The 12,047-nt window shown below is 49.2% G+C and overlaps 1 protein-coding gene across 3 annotated transcripts in view; it reads left to right on the top strand.

The window, feature by feature from the left end:
* OSBPL3 (oxysterol binding protein like 3) overlaps window positions 1–12,047 on the top strand; it is an 861,863-nt gene that overhangs the window by 544,477 nt on the left and 305,339 nt on the right. For all 3 annotated transcript variants that reach the window (XM_078663459.1, XM_078663461.1, XM_078663460.1), the window contains exon 12: window positions 4,854–5,010. In XM_078663459.1, coding sequence (XP_078519585.1) covers window positions 4,854–5,010 — 157 coding nt within the window. The remainder of the gene's footprint in view (window positions 1–4,853; window positions 5,011–12,047) is intronic.

The following is a 12,047-nucleotide window of genomic DNA, read 5'->3' as shown; positions in this document are numbered from 1 at the left end:
TGCTGGACTTCACCACCGACCCTCTCGCCTTCCCGGTCTTCTTCTTAGGGGCCTGCAAGACACCAAGTCCACTGTTGCCCTGCACCCTTTCCACCGCCCTGTCCACGTCATCTCTCACTTCACCTTCTTCCAGCTCCTCACTCTCAGCACCATAGTCCAACTCCAAATCCCACTCATCCTCCACAAGCTTCCATTCCACCTCACGCACTGCCCGTTTCACACCCTTCTGAACTGGCACACCACTCCCCGACCCCGTATCCACCAGACGCGAAGCCCGGTCCCGCGCCGGAGGGAGAGCCACCGCCGACTCCCCTACTGCTTCAAGGCGGCGTCCAGGAGCCGTCTTGCGCTCCGCCGAGCCTCCCACCCTTTTGCTGACCTCCGCCAGCTGGGATCCCCCCTTACCCCCTGGGCCGCTCCAACCCGGGCGGGCTCTGGCATTGCCGGGCCTCACCGCCGTCTTGGCTGTCCCTAACCGACCCTGCCTATCACCCACGCCCCCCCTCATGCCCCCGAGCCCCCCCCTCCTCTCAGCCTCCTCCTGCTCCACCCAAAATTCCTCCTCCGACGTAGGGGTAGGCGGGCCCTCTAATTCAACCCCCCAGGCAGCACCCGCCCGCATGTCCTCCAATTCAGCCCACCTGACGTCCGCCTCCTGAACCAGCAACCTCTGCTCCCTAATCTTTGTCTCCACATCCATGGTCCCCCACCTGCCCAGCAGTGGTGGGCAGTAGTCCCTGGGCCCCAACCCTTGCATACTGCTCCAGGGGACAAACCCCCCCCCCCCCCCCCCCGTGCCCCAGCCCCCCCAGGCCTGGGCCCCAGTGACACCTGCCCGGCGGGCATGCCCCCAACTCCCCGCAGTACCGGGGTGCTGGTCCTGGAACCCACAGACAGGTCCAGGGGCCCACACTTTGCTAACCCCCCCCCCCACACCACTCAGGCTGCCTCCTCTCCTTCACTGCCCCCCTCCTGCTCCAAAACCGCAGCCCCAGACCCCCCCTGCACCGGGCCACCCAGGTCCACCGCTCCAGACCCCCCCGCAGACAGCTCAGGGACCAGGCTCTCCTCGTGTCCCTGGGGCCCCCCACTCGCACCAGGACACAACCCGGGCCCCAGGGGGGCCCTGCCATGCCTCCTCATCAAATCCATGCCTCACTTGCCCCCGGGCCCCCACAACCAGGCCCCCGCACCCTTCTGATTTTGAACGCGGAGGCTGACTCTTACGCCGGCCTCCGCGCTGTGCACCTCTTCCCCCCGCCCCCGACTCGACACAGGCTTGCCTGCCGGAGCAGAGTCCTCCTGGCAGGCAAAAACGGCAGCACACACCCCCGCAGCAGCCGCCCGGGTCGGACGCTCCAGGCCCACCCATGCCTGCTCTAAAACCCCCGGCCTCAGTAAATCCGCCCTCACGGCCCTCCCCAACACTCGTAAGGCCTCCCGCACCGCCTCCACTTCCCCGGACATTATCCTCACCAGAAATACCGACGCCGCCTCGAGCCCCAGCCACCGACCAGATGGCCACCGACAACCGCAGGAAACCGCTCGACCAGACCTCGCCGCAACTTCCAAGGCCCGAAAGCACTCCCCACAGAAAAAACTACTCCCCACCCAGCAATGCCAGAATGCAGGAAGTGGAAGTCACCTTCCACCCCCAACCACGCCCCCAACCAGGCCCTTCTCCGCGCGAAAGACCCCGGGGGAAGACTAGACTGTGTCTTCGCCTCCCCTGGGGCCCTCCAAAGTAGGTCCTGGGAGGGCTGCTGGGAAGGCGGGTGGCAGATGCGGGAAAACGGCGCAGAACGGGCGAAAGGAATGGAAAGAACCCAAAAGGAATTAACTTAAAATAAATGTAAACTGGCTGACAGGGCTGGTTGCCAAGGGCTGGCCGGCACAGGGCATGAGCAGCTGTGCAGAGAAAGGAGGCACTGACCGCAGCGTGGGGGCTGGTGTGGTGTGTTTTCGCTACTATAAGCATTAAGTAACAATCCCAGCGCTTTCTGTTGGTTGAAAATCCAGGACTAAGGAATGTTACATGGATCATGAGGCCACGTGACCGCTGTTACATCATAATGTGTGGAGGAGGATGTCAGACAACAGGTTCCTTTTAAAAATGATTCCAATTTTTGTGTAAAAAGAAGGAAAGTAGGCAGATTTTCCAAATGTTTATTTGTTAATCATTTATACGCCACTGACTAAATTTAAAGTAGTGTAAACATGAAACATGAGTCGATGTATCCATGTTCTCTTTTTTTTTTTTGGTGACGTTGACCAGTGCGTGGGCGCATAGCCGCGATCCGTTTTGTGTGTGTGTTTAATGTAACTGCTTCCTCAGCTAGAGCTTCATTTTGATGCATTTTTGTGTGCCTGGTCAGTGGTTTTCAGATCTCTTAAGTCATTTATTAGGTGTTGATAATATGTTGCTGCTCTGAGTTTTTAAGAGTGTGTTAACAAAATTTTCAATTGCTAAATAACACACTTGTCTAACTTTTTCCCGGATGTTATCTCGAGTGTGGCTATATTTCGATACATTTCTTGCATGCCTTGAGGAATGCAGTATAATCCTGTACAAACTTGTTTAATGGCAGTACTTCGTTCTTGCCTTTATTATAGAGAACTCCAAAGGGCGGGCTATTTGCTGCCAAGTCTAGCTTCCAATAAAGCAATGATTTCGTTCGAAACTTTGTTGGAACTGATTATGAAATTTATCATTGATGTCGTTCGATTACACACTAACAGCTAACAAGAATACCAGGAAGAGCATAGTCAAATCTTGGCCGAGAAAATGCACTATCTGATCCTATCCTCCATGGATTTGAAAACATTCCCTGTGCAAACATGTTACGACTTAAATTAGAGCTGTGAACAATGCAGGGAAAATTGGAAACTAAGGTCCAGCGCTAGAGGCGCTCTTAAACCTTAGCTGCTTTACCCCCAAATGATGCAGTTACTGCACAATTCGAATTCCCTTTGATTGAAGCACCATAAAAACAAGCACAACAATGCAAAGCCAATACTTCTCAGCTCTAAAAGACTGAGTTATTACATTCCTAATGCTCTTTTTCATTGCTATTTGCATTCATAGTTATCCTCCTGCAGATTGCCTAGCAACCAGAGAGAACCAAAATATAGAGGCCCATCGACTCCAAAGACTGGGTCTAAAACTCCAGCCCTTGATATACTTAAAGAGAAACTTCTCCCAGTTGTCACTGTTGCTGGGAGACCTATGAAGGTAAGGTATACTAAAATGCATAATGGCTCTTAGAATGAGAGCTACCACTCTCCTTGCAGTCCTCAAACACCACAGCACTTTCCTCATAGTTTCTTCCCTCCTGGGAACAACTATAAACAAACATGCAGATTAACCAAGCCCTTGCAGGAGTATGTGGCGTGAGTATTTTCCGCCTTTACCGAGGTGGGACTAGTGATGGTAGTGAAGGGAAAGCCACCCCCTCCACCCTCGGCATAGAGTGGGCCTCCTAAAATGGTACAGAATATGGCAGCTGATCCAGTGGGAAGTCACCGGCGATTGGTGGTCTTAGCTGAGACTGTGGGTGGGTTTTTTCTTTCCAGTGAAATATCTACTCTTTACCTGCTTTCCTCCTAAACCTTTGTGGTTGTGACCCTACCCAGCTTGTACTACTAGAGGGCTTCATACACTGAGGGATCGAACAAGTTCTTCATGATCTTCTATGGGTTTGCAGCTCAAGTCTGTGATATTAATCCAACACTCCTAACACATGACCAGGCCAGAGTTAGTGATCCAGGCAACTGCCCCTGGGTCACAAAAAATGTGTAGTTCCTGCTCTGCAGCTTTCTTATCAATTTGGAGCTGCTTATTTTTCTTTGCATAGTTTTAAAGAAAGAAGGCATGTTGATGAAACTCATGCTAGAAGTGGTGAAAGTAGCTAGCCATGATGACACTGGCCTGAGGAAGGGAAAGACCTATGGCCAGCCGCATCTTCTTGTGTATCTCCAGACACTTCATTTCACAGAGGTGAGGACATTGCTTTGTTGGAAGCTGCCATCCCCACTACAGACTGAGCGGGATGATTTTGGACCCAAAGTCTAGACATAATCTGAAGGAAGAAGGAGATAGAGGAAAAGAGTAGCAAAAAATAAAAGCGAAGAAGACCCCAGTTAAAGGTTTGAGGCCCTATATAAGCAATTCTCTGCACATCAAAAAAGCAGGTTCCGAGCCCCACCATTTGGCAGAAAAATGTAAACTGGCACAGCAATGGTGGTGTTCCATATATTACCTATGCATGCAGTACAAGCATGCAAGCCATCTATTGATATAGCCATGGAAGCGGTTTCTGGTCCCACCACTAGGTGGCAGTGATACCCTCCAGTTGAGAATAGGGAAGAACCACTCAGAGTAATTTCTATACTACAGTGATAGAAGGAAGCATAGCAACTCTGGTTGAGGCTCATGTTTATTGGATCACACTTCTATAGGACAAGGTGTATGGTAGCCTATTTCCATGGTGTTAAGATTGACTTTCTAATTTACAAACACATTTAACCGCATGCGTGCGGCGGCTTTTTTAGCGCTGTGCGGCTTTTTTAAAAAAGCCGCGTTACATGACGAGCTGAGCTCGTCATGAGCATGCAAGCGGCGCAACTCATGACGAGCTCAGCTAGTCATGAGCATGGAAGGGGTTATTTATGGATGGATGAAACGAATTGTATTCTTTTTCTGTTAATGACAAAGAATGCAGTAAAAAGAAGAATGCAAAGTCACACCAATATACCTAGCTACTAATCAGAAAGTGGATTAATAATTCCAATGTTTTTGTTAGAACTCTGTCTTTCATTTAAAAAGATGTCACATGCAAGTTTTTGTGTTGTAGGTTCCTTCTTCTTTAGCTGGTCAAACAAGACTACATGCTTCCAATCCAAATTTATCTACCATTGACTATGCAGAGGAGAAACCATACTCTGATGGGCCCGAAAACTATTCAGATTTTTCTAAAATGCATGAAGATTTGTGTCGCGTTGGTCATAAAGGTAGGTAATAGTGAATTGGAGCTCTTATTGGAAGCGTCTTAAAATAGAATACAAGAAGAAATATTTTTGGTTGTGCCTGTTTTTTATGGAATCTTGAAAACATCTTCGTAATTGTTGTGCATTTACTTTAGGAAACTTTAAAATTCCGCTGGTAAAAAAAAAATAGTATTGTGTATGTGTGATCTATTTTGAACTGAAAATCGATAAAGACCGTATTCATGCATTCAACAACATCTATAGAAAGATATCTCCTCATACTTCAAGTGAGCATGAATTGCTCAAAACAGTAATGACCTTGTTAGTTGTGTACCCTGAACTGGAGAGCAAGACCGATTTTATTAGACTCCTGTATGTCTTTGGTTAAATTGGATCCTTGAGGTACTTTTTAAAGTTTGGTGTGTTTTTTCTTATTTTTATAGCATGAGTGCCTTGGACACGGTCACCATGATGAGGATTAGGCTTTGCTCATTTTCTGGCAGAACTAAACTCTCTCATTTCGCTGTCAGATTAAAGTTTGGCCATTGGCTAAACAGTGAGTTTATAATGTTGTCCTTACACCGCCAATTTGATGTATTCTAGTTATATCACCTGTTTGTTCCGTGGAGCAGTTTGATCGTGTTGGTTGTATGCTTACTTTTGTACCAGCTTACTGACTTTGCATTTTTTCTAGTTTTATTGCGCACCCCCAATTCCTTAAGCCCCATTCATGTTGCTGCATTATGTTACATAATGGAACATAACTTACACCTTCCTTCAAACTGTTAATCAACAAGGTTTCTTAGTGAGCTTCTCTGCGAATTATGTCATTAATTTTACTTTTGCCTTTTTGAAGAGTACAAGTTTCCATTGTATGCTTTCACATTCATTGATAAACAGAACTGGCCCTGGAAGACAATGTGTGTGTTGCTGTTTTTGGGTGTCTGTATCAGCACCCCCTTATCATTCTGACAAACTCGTAGTTATATTGAATTGGCTCAGACCATCAAACCCCTGAGTTGGGTACCAGATTTGTTAAAATCGCCGCTGCACAGTGCTACTGTGATCATTTTGGATTGATATTAAAGCATCTGTGACTAATCTTTGATAACATTTTTGCTGAGGGAATGTTTTGTGTAATCCTGGATAGCCTCAGAAAAATAAAAACTAGACAAACATTGCTCATGATTGCAACAACCACTGGCCGGGTATAATCTGAAGGTAGCACAGTGGCGGCTCGTAATGTCGATGAGTAGTGGGGCGGACACGCACAAGAACACTCCCTTCCTCCCATCCCTCACAAGCACCCACACACACATACTCACTCCCACGTCCCACTCATCTACATGTGCACTCACACCCATCCATTCACAAGCGCGCACACATACACCCATCATTCGCTAGCACATACGTACCCATGCACACACCCATTCAAAAATCACAGCACTAATTCACATACATTCAGTGAGCCGCCATGCTTAGTAACTCAAGGCTGTTGAAACCTCCCAGCGGTTTGTCACCCACTTGACGTATCGGAGAGCTTCCAGCAGGATTATGTCTGGAATCCCTTAAAAGAAGTTAGTGAGTAAAAGCACATAGCGCCGAGATCTGTGAGTTACTTGCAGGTAAAAATGGCAAAAGCCTATGGGATCCATGAGTCTTCCTTCTGCAGAGGCGCCCCACTGACTGCGCTAGATTGCACCAACATTATCCATTTCTAAGCATCCCTCGTTGTCTGCTGCTAACGGAACAGGGCTAGAACGTTCATTTGCCGACGATCACACAATGCATCTAGTAAGGATAATTTGGCGCCAGATTTATTTGCTTTCTAGTGCACAGTCTTCCCATAATGTAGCGCTACGCATTAGCCAGAGAAGCTCACCTTCACCAGTTCAAAATAATTATATATCCTTATCCTCTATGATTTAGCAGTAATCCAGACCCAACACGTATTAATTGTTTGAATCATTTTCTTTGTATGTGTTATTAGTATTTCTTTATGTTCCAGCGCAAGAAGAAAGCACACTACTTGCTTGGTGATGGAGCAGTGCGCACTTGAGATTGCCATTTATTTTATGTTCAGACTAATTTCTGAAGGCTTTGTATCCTAGAGACATTTTTAGGTTTCGCCTGGCGTCCGCTGCGCAGCAGCGTTCGCGCAGGCGAAATCTGTTGATCTACACTATGTGGCAATGCCCCGCCTTAGTCTACCATTGGCTAGCTCCATAAATGGAGGCTAGCCATTGGCAGACATTGTTGTCCGTCACTCTTTCCCCCGTCCGGACGTGAATCGGGGGCGTTCCCGTGCCTTTTTTTAAGTCCCGCCCCCTTGTTTCGTCACCCGCCCCTTTTTTCGTCATGGCTTTTGTCACCCGCCCCTTTTTTCGTCATTGCTTCTTTTCAATTATAAAAAAAAAATTCACTCGATTTCCCGCTGTATCGTTTTCCTTGGCACGTACGATGGATGCTGTAGGCTTTCGTTGTTTTTCGTGAAACCGCCATGGGTTTTTAGTTGAACCACCCAGTGCGCTGTGATTGGTTCTCCCGGCGACGCGTCATAGCGAGGATGCACTGTGGTTGGCTGCCGTCGGGAAGACCCCGCTGACGTCACTGGGGGCTCGCCGAGAGAGCCGCGACCTGATTGGTCCTCGTCACCCGGGTCGTTTCTCAGAAGCTGCCGGAGCCTCGTCCAAAGAAGATTGCGGGGAGAGGAGACCGAGTCATCGATGACCCGACCCCGCCGAGGGATCTCCAAGTGAGTTGCGCATCCCTGGCCTGCCGTCCCAAGTGCAGAGAAGCGCACCAGCTTCCCGGCGCTCGCTGGGGTGCTTGGCGCTTCTGTGCCTCAAGTGGTGCATTAAAGGCTGGTGCATGGAGTTGTCGTGCTGCTTCCACACGGCACCCTGTCCGATCCTGCTGAGATGGTGCTCCCTCCATCTTACGTTGCTTTCATACATATTGCATAGATCTGGTCGCCTTGTACGCTCTCCGTACCAGATGCCATGTAGCGTATGCAAGGGGTAGAGATCTGTTTTGATTATTGTAAATACACCAGGCAAAATTAGACCCACCCCTCACAGACTCCGACGAGCCGGATGTCCACACGTGGCTGAGAGCGGCCGGCACGGCTACCAAAGGGAGTTCAATTGGATTTTGGCTAAAACAATGTTGACTTTGCTGTGTAACCATAATAAAGAGTTCCCAGCCCTGTGGACAGGCTAGACTGCTTTACTGGCAGCGCGGTAATATGCAAATTAAGCGCTGGGTGCGAGGCTCCTTTTCGGAGAGCACTGTGATCAACAAAGATGTCGGAGAGCTCTGCATGTGTGACTAAGTACTTTCATGCGGTGATCCTGGGCAAATCACTCCTTTCCCCTCTTTTCATATTGACAAAAGCCGACAGTGCTTAGAAATCTGGCAGGCTGTATGAAGAACTATGTAAAACATACGGGAGAGATCACTCCGTTCAGGCTGGAGGAGCTGTAGGTAGCTGCAGTGTGTTATGATTATCTGATAGTGCCTTCTATCGCTAGTAAGGCTTCGAAAAGCTTTCTTAGCGTGATCGCCGTTTTCATGCTATTAACGGATTCAATGAAAACTATGCTGCACCGGCCTATCTATAAAGCTGCAGGGTGTTGTTTAAGGGAATGGCGGGGTGTAAAAGCAGAAAACGCATTATTATAGTGATTTCATTTAGAGTTGTGCTATGGTGCAAAGTACTCACTCACTCACACACACTCTCACTCACTCATTCACTTGCATACTCACTCACACACACACTCACACACACACTCACTCACACACTCACTCACACACACACTCACTCACACACACAATCACTCACTCCTGCCAGCCCTCCAATCGTAAGGTAATAAGGCGCCAGGGTGCTTGGAGTAGTCCAACAGTGTTAATGGGATCAGGGGAAGTGACAATTCCCCCAAAGAGTGGGTCACTCTGGGGAGTGGGCTCAGGAGAGACCCCCATGCCGTGGGCTTCCAGTTTGTCAAGCTTCGCGCCCGGGCTGTGTGGGTGTGTGTGGGAGGCTCTGTGTTGGGGAGGCTCTGTGTGGGGGAGGCTCTGTGTGGGGGAGGCTCTGTGTGGGTGGGTGTGTTTAGCATTTGCGAGAGATTTTGCTATTGGTATTGTAAATAACAATGCCATTTATTTATCTGTTTTCAAAACCAACACATAAATAAAAATATTGTCATTTACAATGCCAATAGCTCTAACTTTTGTAAAGGCGAAACCGTTGCATTGTAAATGCTTGTTTTTTTTTTGCCGTGAGGCAATATGATTATATTTTCATGTGGACAATGTCATTTTGGAGGCGGTCGGAATGCTCTGCTCGCAATCGGTTCGCAGCTTTTCAGAGGTGACTTTTAAGTGCAGATAAGAGTAGAAATGACTGCCCCACGTGGACTCGCGCAGCCCCCCTAGACTGCTTTCCAACACTAAATATTTAACCGATCTGATTCCAAACCCTTTAAAAAATAAAAGATGCCATTTATCTGGATTTAGCAACTGTCTGGTTGAACACGCTATCAGTCTATATGTATTAACACTCTGTAGTCGACAGTCTTCAAAAAACAGCTTACAGAAGAAAGGTGGCCTATATCCTAGGGTCAAGGGGCAAAGGATGGATGTCATTTCCGGACTACCACGTGATGTTGGTGAAATTATGTCTCCACTGTACTATTGCCTAAATTCCCACAGATTCCCTCTTTACAATCAGGAGAGCAATCTAGCGCAGCATGTGATGTGATGTAATGAGATGACTATAGGTGTGTTGTTGCACAAACAACAAAAAGAATGAGGGCTGCTGCTGGGAGGAAGTGCATCACGCCAGAATTAAGCTGCAAACATCCAAACACTTCTAACAAATGCCACTTCAGCAAGAATGCGCGCGGTGGCTTTTCAAACAATAAGCGTAAAAGCAGAGAACGCGTATTAATGATTAAGCAAAGTGTCTTGAGCCCATGGCAAAAGCCTTTGAGGAAACAGGCCCTCTCAGTCGAGGCCGGCATTATGGGCGGGTGGGGGGGGGGGTGGAAATGGGATTGTCGCGCCGCGGACGGGATGGGGGGGGAGGCGGGAGGGGTTTAAGGGAAAACCTATATATAAAATACAACAAGTTAAACTTACCGTCCCCGTCCCGCTTTTCCCGAGACTCCCGACGTCCTGCTTGTTGAATTCTTCAGCTCGTCACCAGGAAGGCTGCAGGCTGCCTCCCTCCCCTCCAACAATCACAACGCTGCAATGGCAACGCTGTGATAGGTCAGGCCGCTGCCCCACACGCGTCATTTTCTCTCTGTATGCTGCAGCATACAGAGAGAACAGGGGGAGTGGGCGGTGTTTCTCGAGTGCAGGGGGGAGTGGCTTGCCCACTGTTGTACATACTGCCTGTTTGGGCGGCCTCAGGCTTCCCAAACAGTCAGTATGTACAACAGTGGGCAAGCCACTCCCCCCTGCGCTCGAGAAACACCGCCCACTCCCAACCAGGAACTTCAGCTTTCTCGCCGGTGCGAGAAGGCAGAAACAAAAGTAATTATTTCATTTCATTTCATTTTGGACATTTATAGAGCGCCTGGAAGTACGCCCACCGGCGTGTCCCCGCGCTGTGATAAGTGAGAACTGAAGATCCACCCACCCTCCCAACCGTCTACCTGCTAAACAAAAGGGTCTTGAGTCTTTTCCTAAAAATCCCGATGGCTCCAAGCGCAGGCTTAAGGGTAGAGCATTCCAGTACTTGGCCGCCAGATGTCTAAAAGATCTACCCCCCATACGCGCTTTCCTTACTCTTGGTACCGTTAAGAGTCCTGTGCAGGAGGAGCGGAGGTTGCGTGTGGGCTCATACCCGGTCACCAGACTCCTGAGCAACGCAGGAGCCTTGCCATTCAAAATACGATGGCATGTGGAGAGAGATTTAAATTCCACCCGACTGGCAACTGGAAGCCAGTGAAGTGCGTGGAGCGCAGGTTTGGAGGGGGATCTCCTGGGGAGCCTCAGCACCAAACGGGCTGCCGCATTCTGCAACACCTGGAGGCGCCTGGTGACCTTACCAGGGGCACCCAGGTATAGTAGGTTGCCATAATCAAGACGGGATGTCACCAGGGCATGCACCAACGCTCTGCGAGCCGCAAGAGGAAGAAGATCTAACACCTTTTTTAAGGTCCTCAGAACGCCGAAGCATACCCCAGCCACACGGCCCACATGTGTGTCAAAGGTCAGGCTAGTGTCCAGCCAGACCCCTAAATTCCTTGCCTCCCGGCAAGGAACTGGCGCCTCGCCCAAGCAAGAAGGCCACCATGCCGACGACCAAGCATCCGGAGTCCCACCCACAATCAGTACCTCGGTCTTGCTACCGTTTAGCTTTAAACAGTTGGCGGACATCCAGGCTGCTAGATCTTTCATGCAGTTCCTGAAATTGTCCGCCGCAAGATCCGGGGTACGTGAGAGGGAGATGGCCAGCTGCGTGTCGTCGGCATAGGACACAACACGTAGACCATATTTCTCCACTATTCCCGCCAAAGGGGCAACATAGAGATTAAACAAGGTGGGGCTCAGGGACGAGCCCTGAGGCACTCCCTGGCCCAACCTGATCTCTCTACAATAACAATCGCCCAGATGGACCTGAAAGCGTCTGTCAGATAGAAAAGATCCTATCCACCCCAGCGCTGCACCTGAGATTCCACCTTCCTCCAGACACTGTAGCAGAATGGAGTGTGCTACAGTGTCAAATGCAGCGCTGAGGTCTAGCAGGATTAAAGCCATAGTTTGGCCTTCATCCGCACCCTGACGCAAGGCCTCCACCGCCATTAGAAGAGCTGATTCCGTCGAATGACGAGGGCGGAAACCAAACTGAGAGTCGTGGAGCAAACAGGCATCATCCACGTACTTCATCAGCTGGTGATTGGCAATCTTTTCCGCAACCTTTGACATGTAAGGCAGGAGAGAGATGGGACGTAGATTCTCAAATTTGTCAAAGCTGATATTGGCTTTTTTTTGCAGCGGGAGGACAATAGCTTGTTTCCATGCAGCAGGGACAGTCTGAGTCTCATAAG

The sequence above is a fragment of the Lissotriton helveticus genome, chromosome 10 (genome assembly GCF_964261635.1).
Source record: "Lissotriton helveticus chromosome 10, aLisHel1.1, whole genome shotgun sequence".
Classification (NCBI taxonomy): Eukaryota; Metazoa; Chordata; class Amphibia; order Caudata; family Salamandridae; genus Lissotriton; species Lissotriton helveticus.
The sequence above is the reverse complement of the archived record's forward strand: the minus strand, read 5'-3'. Positions and strand labels throughout refer to the sequence as shown.